The 20,358-nt window shown below is 54.7% G+C and overlaps 7 protein-coding genes across 7 annotated transcripts; 3 read left to right on the top strand and 4 right to left on the bottom strand.

The window, feature by feature from the left end:
* The first annotated feature begins 61 nt into the window (after positions 1–61).
* K489DRAFT_398120 (uncharacterized protein) lies at positions 62–2,468 on the top strand. Its single transcript, XM_033606926.1, has 2 exons — positions 62–518; positions 577–2,468. The coding sequence occupies exons 1-2, from the start codon at positions 266–268 to the stop codon at positions 2,247–2,249; spliced, it is 1,926 nt and encodes a 641-aa protein (XP_033464971.1). The 5' UTR covers positions 62–265; the 3' UTR covers positions 2,250–2,468.
* K489DRAFT_376091 (secretory pathway Sec39) lies at positions 2,221–5,896 on the bottom strand. Its single transcript, XM_033603833.1, has 3 exons — positions 4,075–5,896; positions 3,662–3,818; positions 2,221–3,610 (listed from the first exon to the last, which is right to left on the bottom strand). The coding sequence occupies exons 1-3, from the start codon at positions 5,660–5,662 to the stop codon at positions 2,473–2,475; spliced, it is 2,883 nt and encodes a 960-aa protein (XP_033464970.1). The 5' UTR covers positions 5,663–5,896; the 3' UTR covers positions 2,221–2,472.
* A 1,607-nt stretch (positions 5,897–7,503) lies between these two features.
* K489DRAFT_310840 (P-loop containing nucleoside triphosphate hydrolase protein) lies at positions 7,504–9,470 on the top strand (the record flags this gene model as incomplete). Its single annotated transcript, XM_033600734.1, has 4 exons — positions 7,504–7,759; positions 8,234–8,644; positions 8,699–9,059; positions 9,119–9,470. 4 exons carry the CDS (start codon positions 7,504–7,506, stop codon positions 9,468–9,470), a joined length of 1,380 nt encoding a protein of 459 aa, XP_033464969.1.
* Positions 9,471–10,001: 531 nt separating this feature from the next.
* Positions 10,002–11,681, top strand: K489DRAFT_310948 (uncharacterized protein; the record flags this gene model as incomplete). The annotated part of the gene is made up of 2 exons (XM_033600744.1): positions 10,002–10,997; positions 11,163–11,681. The coding sequence occupies 2 exons, from the start codon at positions 10,002–10,004 to the stop codon at positions 11,679–11,681; spliced, it is 1,515 nt and encodes a 504-aa protein (XP_033464968.1).
* A 186-nt stretch (positions 11,682–11,867) lies between these two features.
* K489DRAFT_406554 (uncharacterized protein) lies at positions 11,868–12,974 on the bottom strand (the record flags this gene model as incomplete). The annotated part of the gene is made up of 2 exons (XM_033607271.1): positions 11,868–12,362; positions 12,474–12,974. 2 exons carry the CDS (start codon positions 12,972–12,974, stop codon positions 11,868–11,870), a joined length of 996 nt encoding a protein of 331 aa, XP_033464967.1.
* Positions 12,975–13,468: 494 nt separating this feature from the next.
* On the bottom strand, positions 13,469–14,773 carry K489DRAFT_392229 (uncharacterized protein; the record flags this gene model as incomplete). Its single annotated transcript, XM_033606725.1, has 1 exon — positions 13,469–14,773. One exon carries the CDS (start codon positions 14,771–14,773, stop codon positions 13,469–13,471), a length of 1,305 nt encoding a protein of 434 aa, XP_033464966.1.
* Positions 14,774–15,572: 799 nt separating this feature from the next.
* On the bottom strand, positions 15,573–17,498 carry K489DRAFT_310920 (MFS general substrate transporter; the record flags this gene model as incomplete). Its single annotated transcript, XM_033600739.1, has 6 exons — positions 15,573–15,713; positions 15,764–15,856; positions 15,906–16,286; positions 16,459–16,665; positions 16,727–17,261; positions 17,317–17,498. The coding sequence occupies 6 exons, from the start codon at positions 17,496–17,498 to the stop codon at positions 15,573–15,575; spliced, it is 1,539 nt and encodes a 512-aa protein (XP_033464965.1).
* Between the last annotated feature and the right edge of the window lie 2,860 nt (positions 17,499–20,358).

Here is a 20,358-nt window from a genome sequence, read left to right as displayed (position 1 = left end):
CGTAGGGCGCGAGGTCATATGTACATACATATAATATATACAGTACTGTCCAGCAACCCTGGAAATCGCCTTCTATATCGGACTGACAGCCAAGACGGTCTCTCATCCGTCACTAAAGTCAGCATTGGCAAATATAACTGCATATCAGTATACCACCGGTCAAGATGTTTCCATCGACCTAGCACCGTTGTCTTGAGACTTCTATCGCGATGCCACCGAGTCCAACACTGCAGCATCTCACAAGTCATTGACAAGAATACTGGATATGCCATCTTCGATGGACGTAGCTCTCTCCTACCATGAGCCTCCAATCGAAACAATCTTAATCTTGACATCGTTTCTTCTCCTGCTGAATCTCGTCAATTATGTACTGGACAACATCATCTTCTGCGGTCTCATCGGCCAAATTTTCATCGGCATCGGCTGGGGGCTTCCAGGTACAAATTGGCTTGGAGCTGAAGTGCAAGACACGGTCATGAAGTTAGGCTACCTGGGTTTGATTCTCATCGTATATGAAGGTGAGTGCATGTCCACCAAGCAAGCCTGCGTGTCCGTCGTACTGACATCCATGCAAAGGTGGTCTTTCCACAAATCTCAGAGTCCTCCGAGCGAATCTCTCCCTCTCAAGTCTGGTCGCAGCCATTGGCGTCGGTGCTCCAATCGGCCTCTCCTTCACACTTCGTCTCCTCCTCGATGTCACCCCACTGCAAGCATTCGCGGCTGGAGCTGCACTTTGCTCGACTTCATTGGGCACAACCTTCACCATCCTCACGACCAGCGGATTGACCGAGAGCCGGCTCGGCGTGATCTTGACCAGTGCGGCCATGATTGACGATGTCATCGGCCTCATAATGGTACAAGTCATCTCGAACCTCGGCGGCGGCGGCGGGTCCTCTTTCAATGCTGTCACGGTCGTACGACCAATCGGCGTCTCTCTCGCTTTTGCTGTTTTGACACCTCTCGCATGCACTTTTATTGTGAGGCCGGTGGCGCACCACTTCATTCAGAATTCCAGTGCAGGCTCGACGACATCTATGATGAACTTTATACGATCCGAGCATGGTTTGTTTCTGCTCCACACGTCTGTGCTGATTGGCATGGTCGCGGCATCATCTTACGCCGGCACATCGAATCTGTTCGCGGCGTATTTAGCCGGTGTCGTCGTGACCTGGTTCGACGAACTAGGCGACAAGAAGGCGACCTCCGAGGCCCGATCGGCAAGAAGTTCCTCACAAGAACGAATAAAGCCAAAGTCTGGAGTCGAGAGTCCACAAATTGATCTGGCAAGTGAACCGGCTGCAAACGTTCAAGACAACACTCAGCCCACAGGCTCTGGTCAAACCGAACAGCACACGTCGAATAAGAGGCATCCCGAACAATCATCAAACCTCTCCTCCTCCACCACTCCTACAAATACCCCAACCAAGCCAAAATCCACCGGCACCGAAATCTACGACCACTACTACAGCACCGTGACCACCCTCATCCTGAAGCCGTTCTTTTTCGCCTCGATCGGCTTCTCCATCCCCATCACGCAGATGTTCGTCGGGAAGGTGATCTGGCGGGGCCTGGTGTACGCCACGCTGATGGCACTGGGGAAATTCCTCTGCGGGCTGTGTCTCGTGCGCTTCGACGGGGTTCCGCGCGCGTCACTCCCGGGATTCCCTCGAAGCTGGCGATTCCCATCGCCGCTGCGGCTGAGACGTCACTTCTTTCCGTTGGCACGACCTCCTCACCGGACTGGGGATACCACCACCACCACCGCCGCCGCGACGACAGCAACAGCAACAGCAACAGCATCCTCGGAGCGAACGACTCCCACCATCACCCCGACCGCAGCGCCACCGCGCGAACCCGCCGCTCCCCAAAACCCAGCCATGCCGCCCCAGAAGAAGCCTCTCCGGACCCCGAAGCCGCTCTCCCTCTACCCCGCCGGCATCCTCGGCAGCGCGATGATCGCGCGGGGCGAGATCGGGTTCCTGGTGAGTTCGCTCGCGGCGAGCAACGGGATTTTCGACGGCGACGGCGACGGCGACGGCGGCGGTGGAGGAAAGCAGCCGTCGTCGGCGTCCTCGGATCTTTTCCTGGTCGTGACCTGGGCGATCCTGATCTGTACCGTCCTCGGGCCCGTGGCGGTCGGCCTGCTGGTCAAGCGGGTGAGGGCGTTGACGCAGGCGGCTGGGCGGGCGGGGGCCACGGGGAGGGAGGATCCTCTTGGGGCTTGGGGGGTGGTGCCGGGACAGGGATAGGGACGGGGGAGGAGGTGGTTATGTGTGTGCTAAGTTTTCGTTAGGGGTAACATGGAGGAATACGACGGTCTCTTTATATCACTGTGGCTTTTGGTCTATTGAGAATGCACTAATAATGATAGATGTGTGTATATATGAGCTCTCAGGTCGTGATGTATTTGGTCTATATGAATGAATGGATGGATGGATGGGATAAATTGCAACGCTACCGCTACCGCTATTGCTATTGCTGCTGCTGCTGCTGATTCACCGGCGTCGCCCCCAGGACCCAACCCAACCCACTCGCCAGGCCGCCGCTGACCGCATTCGCGACGAGATCCCTCTTCCGCAGACGATCCTGGTTCGCGGCCGAGAGGCTGGACGGGACATCTGACCCGAGCGACTCGCGGCTGTGGTCCAGGGAGGCCCTCCCGGACGAGCCGGCCAGGGGGAAGGCGTTGCTGCTGAGCGCGCGGGCGGCGTTGCGCGTGAGGTCGAACATGCTGAGCGGGGCGTCGTCCGCGGCGTGGCCGAGGCGGCCCATCTCGCGGCGCTTCTGGTTGAGGAGGAGCGCGGGCTGGTCGCCGCCGGCGACGGTGAAGTCCCCCGGGAAAGCGCTGGGGAGGCGTCGGTCGGCTTGGTCGTCGAACGCGTCCTCGGAGGCTTGCTGGGAGGCCTGCTGGGCGGTCATTTCCTCCTCGCAGCGTCGCCAGGCGGCGAGGATCTCGGTGAGGGCGGAGGTCGGGGCCAGGAGGAGGGCCAGGGAGAGCAGTTCGGTGCGCTGCTCGAGGCGGCGCACCGAGGGCGCGGTGGCGGACGAGGGCCTGTACCGGCCCGCGAGGAAAGCGGCGCGCCATGAGATGTCGTCTTCGATGTTGTTCCGAGCTTGGCTGCTGCGTTTCACGTGGCCGAGATGTTTGCCGTTCTGTCCATTCTGGGATGTGTTGGGCGAAATGGCGCCCGACGGCGAGAGCCGGCTTACAATGTACGAGTATGCCGTCTCGAAATCGTCCTCTCGTAATGCGGCTTCGATGGCCATGAAGGTCACCCGTCGGCCGGCTTCCTTCCGCTTCACAGCGACATCGTGACTGCTGGTCGCGTCTTCCTCCTCGTCGTCGTCGTGCTTCGCGACCCCGCTGGAGACGAGGTTTTGCGCGATGCTGACGAGGTCATCTAGCTTGGCATAACTGCGTGGGTTCTGTTCGAGGACTCTTGAAATGAGCGATACCGGGTCATGGCTGACACGGATGCTGACAGGTTGAAACGGCACGCCATGTTGTAGCGTGAGGGAATAGAATGATAACGCGTGTGTTGCAGCGATCAGTGCCGTAACCTCTCGGAATGAAGTGCTGTCTGGAAAGTATGGCCGCCATGTGGAGATGCTGATTCTGTCAGTAACCACATCATCGAGATCTACCACAGTCGTCACTCACATGTCGTTTGCTCTTTTCACGCCACCCCTGTTCTTGTTGCCGTTGCTTGCTCCGTCGTATGCCTTCATGGCCTGATCGAAGATGATTCTCTCAACAGTTGCCAATGGTAGGGGCTGTGGATCGTCCGTGATGTAAACCTTTATCGCCAAAGCCGAGTCTGCAAATCAAGCATTATTAGTAACGCCTCCATTTGCAACAGCTTCTGCCTCTTCTGTGGAGACGGTGAAGGGAAATTTGAGTTCTTCTTCCTCAACTCCTGCAAGCCCGTCGACGTTTTGCGCAGGATCCAGGTTATCTGCTGGCAGCACATCAGCCAAAGCTGATTCCTACCGATACGCTGGGATACGGATTCTTCAACCAATGTGTGGTATATGGCAATCTAGGGAAAAGTGGCGCCGGTTCAGTGCACTTACTGTTTGTTTCCACGAACGTCTTCAACATCTCCTGCTCAAATTTCTCCCTCGGTATCCTTCCGAGAATACCAAGGCCCTGGTCTGAGAGGTCATCGTCCAGTTTGATGCCCCAATTCCAAAGCCATAGCAATTTCGCCCGATCGGCAGCTACCCGCGTGTCCTCCTGGCCATCTGTAGAATGCTTGACTTTCCGCAGTATCGATCGCAACATCTCCATTTGCTCCTCAGCCGTGCCAGTGAAAGCTAGCTTAGCCACCTTTGCTAACGAGGAGGGCATTCCGAGGTTACAGAGTTGGTATGCACTGTAGACCATCATCTGGAGTAGCATGTAAGTGTCGATTTTGGGAGTCGTGAGAGGATGATCCGGCGCAAGCAAATTCCCGGGTGATAATGATGGGATTTCGCCATCCTCCTTATGTCGTGCTATGTGTCGTTCCACAAGAGGCAGAGATTCCACGCTGGTCGCGAGATCAGGCGGCGGTACGAAATCCAGCAGGATGGCCAAGCGGGCGAGAATCTCGTGAGCACGGCGCACGGTCTCTTCAGAGTCTGTTTTGGCGGCATAGCAGGCCGCGAAAGCAGCTTGTGCGTATTGAAGCTCCAGCTTGATCTGAATTTCCTCGTCGAGGTATTGCACGCTACCACGCTCGAAACCACCCAGGTCCACATCCCCAGGTCCGTCCCAGTTGTCAATAGCAGACGCGACCAGCTTGATGTTGTCGATGGCGTGCTGGACCATCCAACGATATATGTATTCCCAGTCGTGGCCGGTCTTGTCCTCCTCACTGACGCCCGTCAAAGCGATCTTGCGAACGCCTTCGTCAAGACTGTTTAGCGACGACTTCCTCTCTTCGGGTTTGTAGTTATGGCCTAGCTTACGCCTTTTCCGCTCCGTGTGGCCATACATCCACGGCCCCACCAACCCTCGTATGTCACGAGCGACGTTGCTCTGTGCCGTGTCCGAATAGGTTTGGGTCGCCTTCTTCAACAAGAGGTCGATACCTTCGCTTCCCTCGATCGATTCCAGCGCGCCGACGGAGACATCGAGAGCCTCGTGGTCGGGATAATATTCGAGATGGTGTCGGATCAGCGGGAAAACGACGGAAATGTACCAGGTGCGGATGTAGTCGTTGCGGTTCAGATATGGCTCGATGAGTGTGGGGAGTAAACTGAGCATTCCCGTCTCCGAGTCGATCCTGGCTGCCCGATGACAGATGAACCTTGTCAGGAGGTCATCGGGCGCACCTGGTGGGAAACCGGGGGGGCGGATCTGGAGCAGATGGAGCTTCTTCACACGCCTTTGCGCCTGCTCATCGGTGACGTCCGCGACCGGGGTGGTGTCGACGGCGACATCTTCGCGATCGACGTCGAGATAGAGACGGGAGACGACCTCTTGCACATATTTCGTATATTTGGCGGGCTCGATGGACTCTGGGAGGTAGGTCAAGAGAATGCGCAGGACAAGTTCGGGATCGAAGACCTCAGGCCGAGTGGGCGTGAAGGAATGTAACGCCGCGACGTTGGACTCGGATGCGAGGTGTACCGCCAGCAAGATGCACTGCGCTTGGCTCAGATCTTTGATTTCCATCGTCGTCGTGGCCCGTACGCGACAGCGAGGAGATTTCGAAAGATGTCGTGCCCAACAGGTCGCTGAATGAATGGTATGACGTACGTACGTGCAGGCGTCAGGCGAGGATCCGGGATCCTGAAATTATGATTTCCATAGTAAAAGTGCTGTCCCTCGCTATGTACAGTAGGTAGCAGGTAGGTGAGCTAATGACGGACAGATTCCCCGGTTGGCGTGCAGCAAACCGGATACGCTCATCACTCTACGAAACCAGACGATGTATTGTACAGTACATACAAGCGGTGATGATTTAATATCACCTGGAATTATTTCAAAAATCACGTAAGCAGGGAGACAGATCCAATGAAGGCGCTGAGGTTGTGTATGTACCGTACCTGTCGCGTAGGAATAATAAAATGTCATACTGTAATAACAAACCAATGTCAGCCTCGGCGGGCCACCACCACCGCCACCACCACCCACCACTGTTTCTACTCTTTCTCCCTCATCACATCATACACTGACACACAGGACATGTACTTAGGCACTTCAGGCACTTCAGGCACTTCAGGCACTCTGGGAGTCCCCCTCCCCCACTACGATTGGTATCGTTCATCAATGCCCCTTCCATCTCGTCACATCATCATCATCAGCCAGTTATTATCATTATTATCATTATTATTATTATTATTATTATTATTATTATTATTATTATTATTATTAATGTTATACTGTATGACCTTTTCCCAAATGACTACCGCACACCATAAATCAACCATACAACCGATGAGGAGTCAAGGGGTTATGTTGTCCCTGTGAATGTCTCCTTGCTATTACTAAAACCAGGTGGCCGCGGGTGATCTTTGCCATCCATGTTTCGTTGTCAACTCGGATTCGGTCCTCCGCATTTATTCTTACTGAAACGACCACCTGTGTCTGCGCGGTTGTCATGCGGGATGCATGCGAAGAAGGCCTTCTGGGAGAAGGGACTCTTACGACAAAGAACCAGGGAGATGTCACGTCTATATCGAACACGAGCGTCAGACTGTTGTGGACCGTGAATTACCAACACAGGCCATGTCAGAGGACCACTATACACTTTATGATATTGATGGGTTTATTAGTTAGGGTAGTCTTTGTTCTCGACGACAACCCTAAGACTCCTCGACACCTGCACCTGGGCACCTGCCTCAACGCACGATTGCACCCTGAGGCCGAGCAATGTCTTTCCTCTCGATCGGATGGACGGTGATGATAATTCGGCGTCGCATTGACGGACTGTGGGCGGGGTGGGATGCGGTCGCATTCATCGCCTCCTCCTTCCTCTGAAATTTGGCGGCTTCGGTTGCTGAGTTGAAGGGGTTTTCACCGCATGCCCAGGTGGTGGTGGTGGTGGTGGTTGTGCACTCGAGAAAGGGTTCGTGATGATTGTGTGCAGGTGCCCTCCTCAGTATAGTAGTGCCTACTTATGTAATGCGGTACACATGGAGTTGTTGTTGCATTGGTGACGATCACGTGTTCGCCGCAAAACCCACAGGTGCAGGTGGTCAGAGCGTGCCCTCTTCTTTTCACGCCTCGCCGCCTTCTCTGAGCTGACACTGAGCTTCAAGGGTGTCGCGCGCTCAACATTCTTCTGTACCCACCTCGAACGCCCGTCACCTTCACCGATCTTCTCCCGTCCGCCACGACGTGTTCAGTTCGCCGAACCCGACTCCGAACAACCACCATCCTCGTCAAAATACTCCGCGCTCGAGCGTCTTGATCGATCTTCTCTCGCATTTGTACACTTTTCCACCCTCCGAATCGTTACCCGCTCCGCTTCAGCCTCAGACCTTTCTCCACCACATTTACATCCACTCACAATGTCTGCCGAGGAGGATCTCATCGACTACTCCGACGAGGAGCTCCAGCCCACCGAGGGTACCGCGACTGGCAACGGCGCCGCCGCCGGCTCCAACGGCGCGGCCAAGAAGGGCGATCTTTCTGTGTCTGGCGCAGGTGCCGACAAAGGCAAAGGCAGTTATGTCGGTATCCACTCTACCAGCTTCAGGGACTTTCTCTTGAAGCCCGAACTTCTCAAGGCCATCACGGACTGCGGTTTCGAGCATCCATCAGAGGGTTAGTCATAATACATCTCCGTCCAGAACATGCTTGCGTTACACCCTACGAGCTTGGAGCGTCCCGCGTGTTACCACATCTGGGTTGTCCAACAAGACACCCGGACCGAACGACGATCCTATCCTCCGACGTGGACCAGTCCGTCGTGAGAGATTCTTGAGTGATGTGCTGCTTGATGGGATGGTTCTCACGCTCATCTTTGATCAAGAAAACGCGTGACCTGCTCAAGTGGCATGTTTCCATGCTTGGAATTGGCGCACGGCGTACATCTGCAGGCATTACCACAGGCCGATGCCATGAGATGTGTTCATGACCGGCCATCAGGAAGAGATGGAACTGTTGTGAGACGCGGTCGGCTCAGGAGGTTGAATCTCCATGCCACAGGATGGATACAATACATGGACGCTCCACTCGTCGAACGCATTCGCCTTCTGACAGTCATCTCGGCGAACTCTGCTAATTCGCTCTGAACAGTCCAGCAAGTATGCATTCCGCAAGCCATCTTGGGAACAGATGTCCTCTGCCAAGCCAAATCTGGATTGGGAAAGACCGCCGTGTTTGTGCTCTCGACTTTGCAACAAATTGAGCCCGTCAACGGAGAAGTCAGCGTCCTTGTCATGTGCCATACCCGCGAGTTGGCTTTCCAGATTCGCAACGAATACCAGCGCTTCAGCAAGTACATGCCTGAGGTCAAGACCGCCGTCTTCTACGGTGGTACCGATATCAAAGACAACGAGAAGCTTCTCCGTGACAAGGAGACGCACCCGCACATCATCGTGGCGACACCGGGACGTCTCAACGCTCTCGTTCGCGACAAGAAGCTTCGTCTAGGCAGCGTTTCTCGCTTCGTTCTCGACGAATGTGACAAGATGCTCGATCAAGTTGGTAAGTTGTCTCTTCGGCTTCTCAACCTCCCGAATTGTTATTGATGAATCACAGACATGCGCCGCGATGTGCAAGAGATTTTCCGTGCGACTCCCACCCAAAAGCAAGTCATGATGTTTTCTGCCACGCTCTCCGCCCAAACCCGACCTGTGTGCAAGAAGTTCATGCAGAACCCCCTCGAGATTTACGTCGATGACGAGACCAAGCTCACACTGCACGGTCTTCAACAATACTACGTCCGCCTCTCCGAGGCTGAGAAGAACCGACGTCTCAACGACTTGCTTGATGAGCTGATGTACAACCAAGTCATCATCTTCGTCAAGAGCACCGTCCGTGCCACCGAGCTCGACCGACTTTTGCGCGAGTGTAACTTCCCGTCCATTGCGGTACACTCTGGTGTCAGCCAGGAGGAGCGGTCAGTAGCAACAGTCCAACATAAAATCTCTCGAGCCGCAATTCTGACTATTATCACAGTATCAAACGCTACACCGCCTTCAAGAACTACGACAAGCGAATCTGTGTCAGCACCGATGTCTTCGGCCGTGGTATCGACATCGAGCGCATCAACCTCGCCATCAACTACGATATGCCCGACTCTCCCGCCAACCCTGGCGCTTCGGACAAGGACTCCGTCGCCCAGGCCGCCGACACTTACCTCCATCGTGTCGGTCGCGCTGGTCGTTTCGGTACCAAGGGTGTTGCTATCAGCTTCGTCAGCTCCGAGCGCGACGAGCAGGTCCTCAAGTCCATCGAAGCGAGATTCGAGAAGAAGGTTGACGAGTACCCCGAGGGTGGCAAGGGCGTCAACGTCAAGGGCGACGAGTAAACCTGGGCGCCGCGTGATTGTTCCATCGTCCAAGGTCATGGCGGAGTATGGCTTCATTCTTGCAGCAATGTATCCGTCCGGTCTCGCTCGCTCGCTCGTCGATGTCCATGTAACCAGATAGTTTGATCATGATTGCGTATGGGGAAAAGCTATTTGAGCAATAACGACTTTCTGCAAACCAGTAGACCTCTCGGAAGAATCTGCGCATGTTCAAATGTCGTTGATGTAGACGGGAGAAAGCATAGTCGCGCACGACGATTCACTCACGATATATCCACACCATCGTGGTCCCACAGTGTTTGCGCATCGTACGGGGACGCAAGTTTAGGCCTGAGGCTACAACCATGACTTTATCCACCTGCACTTATAACCCCAAAGCATCTCGAACAGCCTTTCCGCCTGCATCAACACCTCAACGGCGAGCCGACGTGTCCGAAGTAGCATCGCCGATAAGTCCCATTGGTGGAAAAGATGGGGTCGCACATTGATTTGTCCGATCTGCTCGACCGTCTCATCGACCTCGGGGAAGACATGCTGCCGTTTCTGCCAATGTACATCCATCTGGTACTATCCGCATTGTTGCCCATCGTCACCGGATCGCTCGCATCCCTATCACGTCCATCTTCGGCTGCGAAATCCGTCCCGCGATCACGACAAGAACACAACAAAGACGACGACGACGATGACGAAGACGAGGAACCTCAGAAGATGGAAGGCCTCACGCCCTCCGACGCCATTGTCTTCCCCCTCACGGCCGGCGCGGTGCTCGCTGGCCTGTACTTTCTGATCCAGAGATACGGCGCCGTGGTGATCAACTTCATCCTCGGCTGGTACTTCGCCCTCGTGGGCGTCTACAGCGTGAGCCTCTTCATCAACGACGCCCTGACCATCGCCTGGGACCTCGTCCTGCCCGATTTCTACGTGGACCAGGGGAAAGTCTGGAGAGTATCGACCCTCGACCGGAAGACCGAGGTGCTGGGGGAGTCCCGAGGATCGCGATCGTCCCCGTTGCCAGGTCCGTTGGGCCGCGTGCCGATCCCGAAGCTCGCGCGGGATTTCCTCTGGCGCCAACGGGGAGCCTTGAAAACCAAGTATCTCGTCAAGTGCGATGCGCGTAAGCCCAGTGTCGATTTCAAGGCGACGCTGACGCGCCACAACGTCTTCTGCGCCGTCCTGGGCGCCGTCGTCGTCGTCTCCGCGAACACGGTCGTGAAGGCTTGGTACCTCACCAACCTTCAAGGGTTCGCCGTCTCGTATGGCGCCCTGCAATTGATGTCGCCCACTTCGTTCGGCACGGGCAGTCTCATCCTCTCCGCGCTGTTCGTCTACGATGTCTGGGCGGTGTTCTTCACGCCGCTCATGGTCACCGTGGCGAAGAACCTCGACGTCCCGATCAAGCTGGTCTTCCCGCGGCCGGATGATGCGAGGAGTTTCAGCATGCTCGGGTTAGGCGACATCGTGATCCCGGGGATCATGATCGCCATGGCTTTGAGGTTCGATTTGTACCTGTTCTACCTGAAGAAGCAAGTTCCATCCGCTCAATCTAAAGAAGGGCAAGATGACAAGTCCGCTGGACAACCTCTCAGCAAGGCGGCCTACGTACCGGTCACCGGGAACTGGGGCACGCGTCTTTACACTGCAGGTGTCAATCCTGCGTCCTTGCCGCCGCGATACACGACCGCATTCCCCAAGACGTACTTTCGAGCATCGCTTTGCGGATATGTGGCGGGCATGATCGCGACGCTCGTCGCCATGAACGTTTCCGATCACCCACAGCCTGCCCTGCTCTATCTCGTCCCCGGCGTCTTGACGAGCTTATGGACGGCCAGCCTTGTCCGCGGCGAGTTGAAGCTGATGTGGGAGTTCTCCGAGGGCATCGACCTGGAAGAGGACCACAACTCGAAATCGAACGAAGCCAAGACTAGCGACAAGGAGAAGGTTTCATCCGATCAGAGCAGCGGCTGGTGGAGTTGGCTGACCGGAACCACTTCAGCGAGCAAATTGGATGAAGTCGAGAAGAAAGCGGCAAGCGGCAAAGACGAAAACGGCTCTGCAGATTCTAAGAGCGAAGCAGAGGTCAAGAAGATCGACGAATCTCCGGACTCCGGTCCTTCAAAGGCGACAAAGAGCGTCAAAGACGACCTCGTGTTTTCATTCACGGTGACTTTGGCCCGGCCGAAAGCACGCGCACACACAGAGACGCCACGCTAGACCGCCCAGAAGATACAATGTCAATTCATGGATCGACACGATGCATACTCCGTTTAACGCGGCCCCAAGTCAGCCAGGACAATCGTCGTCGGTTCACGCGGCCGCGTCGAGTCAAATCCTCTCCGCCGCTAGCATTCGGAGAACCTGGCGCGCCCGGCTCGTCGCTGTCGAGCAGCCAAGCGGAGCTTAGACCTCGTCGTTCAGGGCTACTCCCAAATCCACTGCGTCCTGTTCCGTCGGCGCGTCGCTCATTTCTTGCCGTGGCCGACGAGACGCGAGCTCCTCTCGACGGCGAAGCCCCTCCGCCCGCTTGCGCTCCCGTCGGACATCCTCCGGCTCCCAGCCAGCAGGTCGAGCGCCGTCCGATCCGCCGCCCGCCAGGCCCCTCCGCAACGCGTGTCGGAAGCGCTCCCTGCGCTCGCCGTTGGCGGCGAAGCGCCGATTGGCGACCCCCAGCATCATGCGGATGTACGCAGGCGGCACCAGCAGCCGGATCCCATCCGCGTCCGCGGCGTATCCGATCACGCAGTCGAAGGCCAGGCCGCCGCTTCGCACGGCCACCAGGGGCGTCGCATCGCTGCCCGTCACGCTGCCTATGCCGCTCTCTCGGAAGCCGGCCTCCATGCCCGCGGACAGCGCGCACTGCGCGTCATCGAGGGAGGAGGTCAGGATGTGCAAGATCTAGATCCCGGCGTGAGCGAGATGCACGATGGGAGAACTGGGGGGGGGGGGGAAATCTGCAAAAGATCGGGAGTCGTGGGAGAAGAAGCGGAATCTATGTAATCCACGTACCAGCGGTTCGAATTTCAAATGTAGCAATTGGCATGTCCTTAAATCGAGGCTACCGTGACCCGTCGTCCCTTGATCCTCCTGCACCGGCACGCCGAGCGCCGATAGCAGCTCCCCGTCGTCCCCGAGCTTCCCCAAATCAACCGGATCGTGCGAGACGAACAACCAGCGCCCACCGCCCTTGCCGCCGACACCGGCGATGGCATCACCAGAGTCATGATCTACCTCTCCTGTTGCAGTAGCAGAAGTAGAAGCAGAAGTAGAAGCAGTAGTAGTGGTAGTAGTAGCAGCAGCAGCCTTCTTTTTCGCGCCCTCGAGGAAGACCGCGACGCGGCCGGCGCAACTGCTGGTCGTGACGAAGCCCGCGAGCGCGTTGATCTCATCCACGAGGTCGCGGACGCCGGCGTCGACGGTCCCCTTGGGCGAGAGATCGGTGTATTCGCCCTCGGGGATCGCCAGCTGGGCTAGGATGGCCTCTTTCCTGCGGTCGAAGGCTGGAGACATTTTCTCGACCGGGGGGAGAGGCACAAGAAAAAGAGAGAAATCTTGTGGATCTCGAAATATTTCGTGGAATGGTCTTCTGCTTGGATTTGTTTCCGTCACCTGCATCTGCCTCCCATGCGATGAGGTGCCGGTCTCGTGCCTGGGGGGTAATGAGTGCGACGCTCCCAAAATTCTCCGACGCAGCCGAGTGTGTCATCGTCATGCCCAAATTCCACGTCGCAGACATCAACGTTGGTTCGTTTATCATTATCATTACTAGCATGAAAGGCACGGACGATGAAGCGAAAAACGACGCACAGATATTGCAAAGACACAGGCAGTGAACATAGGGTACGGCCGTCGTCAATTTGCCATTCGATCAGAGTCATGCCAAATGCAATCCGACAGGATAATTGACTTCCAGAATACCTCGAGATTAATAATAATCCTAGCCTCCCGTTCCCAGGGAAATTCCTCTGAACGCCCACGCTGAGATACAATAATGTACAAATCGATCACTCCTCCGTCCTCAACCCGCAGAAGTCCGTGCCGAACAGCATATCGATGTAGAAGAAAATCCGCCAGTACAAACTCGCCCGGTTCCAGTCGAAGCTGCCATCCTCTTTGCGCGGCAGAGCGGAGCCGATGATCTCGCTCGCGCCTATCCATGACGACCAGGACGGCTGTGGCTGTTTCGGCGCCAATGCCATGTCTGCGGGTAAGACTGTCGCCGGCGTGGTGCCTTCTATGCGAGCGCGCCGAGCCTGTGGCTGCACTTGACTGCTCCTTTGGAACGCGGTGGTGTTCGATCGGGGTGCGAAGAGTGGCTGTGCCAGCGGTCGGGCTGGTTGTGATATCAAATTTCCTCGGATTGTAGAATCGCTGTTCGTCGGGGAGTCGTTGAGGCCAAGTCTGGTCCTGGACGACCGCGAGCCAATAGGTCCGCTCATCGCCGTCGCAGTTGTGGATGATAATGTTGATGGACTGCCATCCGGGCTGATGTCCATGTTCTCTGTCGAAAAGGTTGCGGGCAGAACATCTGATGTCACTTGCGCCCCTGCCTGAGTTGCGAGAACGGGCTCGTCTCGCTGTGGGCCTCGATTCTGATAAGGCTCCGCGTAGACGAGGTATCCTTTGATGATGTGCGGTCCGCTGGCAATCGCGAGTTCTGCCGCCTGCCGTGAGTCGAATGTGATTTTGATCCAGTGGTTTCCGCCCGCGTATTTGTTTCGTTTCCGCATCGCGGCTCTCGACAAGGTATTCTGCGCTGCGGCTCTCCCCAGTGATAGGGACGCATCGTAGCGTTGTCCCGGAGGCTGGCGATCGTAATCCTCCAGAACAAGGCCATTTGAAACCCGCTCATAAAAATCAATAGCAGCCCATTGCAAGTCTTCGCCGAACCCGTAGAGCAGCACCTCCGTGGGCTCGACCTCTGCCTCTTGATGCAATCGCGCACCTGCATTCAGCGCATCACTATCTGCAGCCGCATCTCGTCTTCCATCATCCTTAGCAGTGACCCTTCGCAACGAGCCGAACACTGCGTCCTCCGCTGCGACATTCTCCGCCCTTTGTCTGTCCTCCTCACGTCTCGGCTCGGCGGTTTTCGATCGGCTCCTCGAGAGGCCTGTCCTACTCCTTCTCGAATTCCGTCCAAATGGGCCCTTCTCTTGCTCGTTCTGTTGTTCGGCTTCGTTGACAGTGTTTGGTGTGTACTCGTATCCCCAAGGGAGTCTGCGACCTGTCTCGTCGACAAATCTCTCGGACTCCGGCACAGCGTGGACCTGCATGCCGAGTGGGCGTGGGTTGCGTAGTGAATACATGTTGACGGGTTTACTCTACGACAATGCGGTTGTCTCTCGAAATGCCTATCGCTCTGAGCGCCCTCGCAATCTTTTGTTGATGCAAATTCCAAGCGTTGCCCCGGTGGAGACGTGAGCGCGTCGGGCCCTGTGCACGATCCACGGCTTTAATATGTAATCTTCGGGCGGCGGACACTTCCGCGCGCGGCCGAAGCTCCGCGCGACCGCATCTTTCGCTGATATCAAGTTGGACGCTGTCTAATGTCCCGTGACGGGAGCTTCGTCTTCTTCATCTTTCTCGGTTGACAGATTTCACGCATTTCGGGTAAGAAAAATATCAGATTCATGTACTATCCTCAAAATTTCAGCGCACATAAAAGAAAGGCAAAGGTGAAGTATGGTGAACATTTTAGTCAGCAGAGCGCAAAGCCAGCATGATCATGAACCCTCACAATCGAGAGCTCGAGCATTCGCAAAACGTGATCAATTATAATATTCCAGTCTCAAGAGACGGCTAACACTTGTCCAAAAATATGGCACAGGCTACATCATGCTTGAGGCGATCGTAGCGAAATCTGGACCTCGAGGACTTCACGTGAAGCCTCTCAGGCCAGGGGTTTACGAAGTTCGGATAAAAATTGGAGTCCTTCGAACGTGAACCTGACAATCAACTATTATCGCGTTTATTGAAGACGCTTAGTGCTTTTGATATACGACCTTCGCCTCCGCGAGGACATCGCCTTGCTCGGGCCAAGCGACGCGCAGCATGTTCTGCACTCAACCCTCGCTCGGCTTCATCGCTGAACAATTATTTCCCAGCTCATACAGGCATTGCTATTCCCTTTGCACGTAGCCGTGGACCAAACGTGAAGAACAAGAATGGTACAGGTATCATCACCACACCGACAAAGCCCAATATTGAAAGTCCCCATCCGACGCCTAAGGCTTCTAGCATGGGTGTCTATTGTTACCGTTAGCACTTATCTCTCCTCTCAAGTTTGAAAACCTTACCATGAAGAGAGGAAATACTGCGGCCAACATGCACCGCATGAATGTGGTGGTGGCCAAGGCCGAAGCAGCCACCGGAAGAAATGTGTCAATGAGCTACAAATCCATCAACTTTTGCTCCGTTTTCGTCGTCGGCCAAACTTACGTAGTTTAGGGAACCTTGGAATATCGGGAAGAAGCCTCCGCCAACGAACAGAAGGCCAATGCAGGGCACTACCCATGAGATTCCAGTTGCACCGGTCCAACCAAGCAAGAAAATGCCTCCTGTCAGGAAAAAGCTGCCACCCATCATGGGGTAAAGTCTTGCTTCAGGTACGGCCTTGCCGCCATTCGCCTCCATTGCCTTGACGTAGAGCTTCGTGTTGCCCAGGTTGACAATCAAGCCAATAAAACAACCGATCAACAATGCCAAGAACGGCAGCGAGGCGACAACTGGATGCCATCCTCGGTAGTTTTCGAAGATATATGGGACAGCTGCGAGACTGCCGTAAATTAATCCGTAAACGAACGAAGCATAGAAGCTCATCTGTGAAGCCCTGGATCAGTTTCACGCCTCGTGAACAGCATCCGCGCATCTTTGAATGACCGAGGCATGCTGAAATAACTTTGAGGAAAGGGCGCAACCATGAATATACAGATGCACAAGAGGAATTCTGATAACAATGAAGTTCTGATCGACTCGAGCAGATCTCACTCACCAGGAAGCATACGGGATTGATCATCAACAAGAATGGGCGGATGAGGTATTTCCGCGCCAGCTCACGGAACGACACGTTCCACTCCTCGTGTTTGCTGTGGAGCGCCCAGTTCCGGGTGGCATGTCGCAGTTCCGAAGCCTTACGTGACAGCAGGACTGGTGTATACGTCTCGCTCACAAACAGCATAGCCGAGACCGAGAAAACCATCTACTCAGCCATGGTCAGCCAGACGTGCAATACCTCGTTCCGCGACGCGCAGAACCCGTACCTGGAAAATTCCAACGAGGAACATGGTCCACCGCCAACCAAGATGGGACGTGACGACCGCACTACCGATGATCGGAGCGGTCAGTGGTCCCGCCACCACGCAAGTCGAATACATGACCATAGCTGCACCGCGTTGCTGCGGGCTGTAGATATCGCCCAATATGCCGCCGAGATTTGCGATGACGCCCGCGCCGAAACCTCCCTGAAAGAACCGAGTGATGAGGATGGATTGAAGGTCCTTCGAAGAGCCGCAAGCGAACGCGAAACACGCCGCGATAAATGCGGGAGCAGTGACGGTCCATTTGCGACCGTAAACCTCCGATAATGGAGCGAGGAGAAGAGGGAACAGGCCAGTCGCCAGAAGATTGAGGGTGGTACCAAGGGTTGCGATCTCCTCGCTGACTCCAAACTCCTCGGCAATCTGCGGGACGGCCGGCTCGAACACAGCCGTGTTGAATGCGGTGATCAATGCAATCGAGGAATAAATAACGAGAGTTTTCGCCTTTCGGCGTGATGTCCAATTAAGAGGATTGTAGCTGAATCAAGGTCAGTATATGAGTTGACTCGGAAGTATATCGATGGGAGGCGAACGGATCGGTCGGTCCCTCGAAATCAACCAAGTACTGCGCACCCATTTCTTCAGTTGCGAGGGCATGGGTGAATCCATATTGCCTGCCTGTCGCTGACAGGCGCGATTTCCACGATGGATCTTCGTTTGAGTCCTTCGTATGGATTTCATTAGCGTTAATCACGATCAGGGTGAAAAGTTTCATACTTTTGGCGTTTCGTGAACACTTTTTTCTTCGTCCACATCTGCTAGGGAATTCCGCTCCTGCAACTCTGTCGAGTCGGAAGAGGTGAGGTCTGCTCGCTCCATCTCGATCTAATGTGTCAAGGCAATACCTTCTGCGATGACGCGAGAACGCAGTATTTGTTCAGTAGGTGACCCCGACGTCGGTGGTGTATTATCACTCAGACGTCCCAACGCGGTGGTTTGTGGATGGTGACTCGCTGAAGTGCGGAGGCTACAGTATGACTCAAGATCGTTCTGCGCCTTTACTGGTAGAATTTGAAAAGTGCAATCTACACCCACCGAAGTCGCTCTCGTAAGAAATACTATCGCGTCAAAAATGCCCGAAACCGTTCCCGGCTCGGATTTGGAGGTGAAGATCGGCCTTGACGTCAAATCTGACAGGGCTCAATGGCCCGATGTCCCAAATTCGGGCGGATAGAGCGGCACCCGGACTTAAGGGGTCCGATGCCGCTTCATCGGCACGATCACTCCGCTCTAGACTGGCGGCTACAATCGGTCGAGGCTGCTCAGGTGTAGCAGTGCGAACTTATTCCATAGTGGCCTGGTGATTTAAGTAGCATATACTACTTTTCTGTACGATTACAATTTGATTTCTGAGCCAACAACAGGGCGGTCGAATGCCGCCTCCCAAGATAGATATGCATTTTTAGCACGTTATTTCTCGACATGATAAGTTGTCCTCTAGGCAATGTGATCTGTAATTTGGCAATCCAGGTGATGGTCAAACCGATCGTTACACTCTGACAGCTTGCTAACCGAGGTCAGTGCCCACCCAGGTCGGTGTTTTTCTCCGCTTGAGAAATGGCCGGCGAACGCTGTATTAGTCATGACATGGGCAGATATTAAATTAGTCATCGGAGAGACCCGTCCGAGGTGACAGATGCTAGCACATGTAATAAGATACGGCGCCTGACGTAGGCGGACCTGTCGTCCGCTCAAAAAGAGGCACAACGATGACTCAACTGCTGAGGAAGCAGTAAGTATAACAAGAACGGTGCTACTCGCCTCTCGAGACGAGGTACACGTACTCTACACCTTCTACGTGCATTCACCGATCGTACTCTCCCTGTTCTAGACAACGCATCCCACAGGACCCTTAAGAACGGTCTCTATTCGATATGAAATAGTTGGGAGGAAGAGGCACGAAGCGTCATTGCCGGGGAGAAGTTATCTATTGACATCAGACGAGTACATAGACTGCGTAAAGTTAACAATGACTCCGAGATTAAACTTGCACTGTCAAGTTCATACTCGGGGGCGAAACACATACTCGGCCGACCGATTCTGGAATTAAATTACGAAGGGGGGTTCGAACTGCTAAGTTCCACTTCGCAGGCCCTCTGAGGCTGGGTTATATACCTTACATAGGCTCGGCTACCAGATGGGAGGATCATCATCTACGTTGGAAGTAGCATCAATCAAAAATGATCCTGGTATCGAATCTGCCAGAGCTATAAGCGGCCTCTGCTCCATGCCTCGCATAGTCTCCCCTCTCGACCTTAGCGAGGTCAGACTTCGGAAGGAATGCAGTACGACTCAGAGATGTTACCGAATTTCTCGCGCGCCCTGTTTGCATCTTCAAAATCCCACAGAATGAGCTGGGACGTCAACAGTTGAAGCCGGTCGTTCATCGCGTCGTGGCCTGTATGATTGACTGTACGCCATGCTGGCAAGAGGTAGACCTTTCGATATTGTTAAGGGTAGAAGTCGAGCTGATGTCTCTGCACGCGATGAAAGGGTTTTCGAAATCAGAGTGTCCTCCCGGACACAGTCGTAGCATTCCTGGCCTCAACCTTATTCACCTCTGTTCGATCGGCTGGTAGCACGTACAAGGTTGATCATATCAGCTTGTCCTATTGTCGGGTTTTCACTTATCACAGGTGAGCTTTGCGAATGAGCTAAGTGAAGTGAGCTAAGCATTCGTCGCGTGATGTCTTATAACAAAACTGTATAGAAAGGGCTGTGAATGGAATTTCCTCTGTGAATTGGAGGTTACTCTAGGCCACAGAGTGCCCACCGCGATGGTGAATTCATGATTTATCTCCCACTGACCTACGTCTCTTATGTTGAAAGTTGCTTTATTCTACACCTTGGATGAAAATGGTTGATGGCTAATTCGCTGTACCATTGGATTGCTGGCATGTTCGTATTTGAAGGGTTATTTCGGATGCCTAAATATGTAACGGTCGTGCATGGAGGATCGGCGACGGCGGGAGATCAAGCCCGACACCAACGCGGTTATCGAGTCTGGGCGCAGGCGTGGGCCTTATCTTGCACTCACGACCGTTGATATTCCATCCCGCGCATCAATCCATTGTGCAGTTCTCGCATACATGTGATGACGACCGATGACTTCGAGTGATAATCGTCGATGGATGTCATTGCAGCCTCGGCTTCTGTACCCTGAATGCTGGATATGTGTTACCATTGATCATCATATGGAACAAGGGTAGAATGGAAGAGCCAACAGCTGAAGGGTAATCAAGCCGCGCCTGTCACACCGACTCCGCCCGGATTTGTCTCTCATCCTTTGTCTCATTTCCCCGCTCCAATTCGGGGGAGGACCTTCGGACGAGATGGGTCTTTTGCGGATGGAGGGGTCTCAATCCCTCAATTGACACTGCGCCCCCTCGAAGAAATGCTCTCTGACAATGTAAAGTCAAGGCACCAGAGAGTATCTATTGAGTAATCACCAGAGTCGGAAATCCAGTCTCACGTATGTAGTGGCGAAGACACGAGAGACCCTGCGATGGAGTAGAGAACTGGGATTGTTACACCCGTCACCACTCCCTGCTGCATTGCATTTCCCACGTTTCCGC

The sequence above is a fragment of the Dissoconium aciculare genome (assembly GCF_010015565.1).
Source record: "Dissoconium aciculare CBS 342.82 unplaced genomic scaffold K489scaffold_1, whole genome shotgun sequence".
NCBI lineage: Eukaryota > Fungi > Ascomycota > Dothideomycetes > Mycosphaerellales > Dissoconiaceae > Dissoconium > Dissoconium aciculare.
The sequence above is the reverse complement of the archived record's forward strand: the minus strand, read 5'-3'. Positions and strand labels throughout refer to the sequence as shown.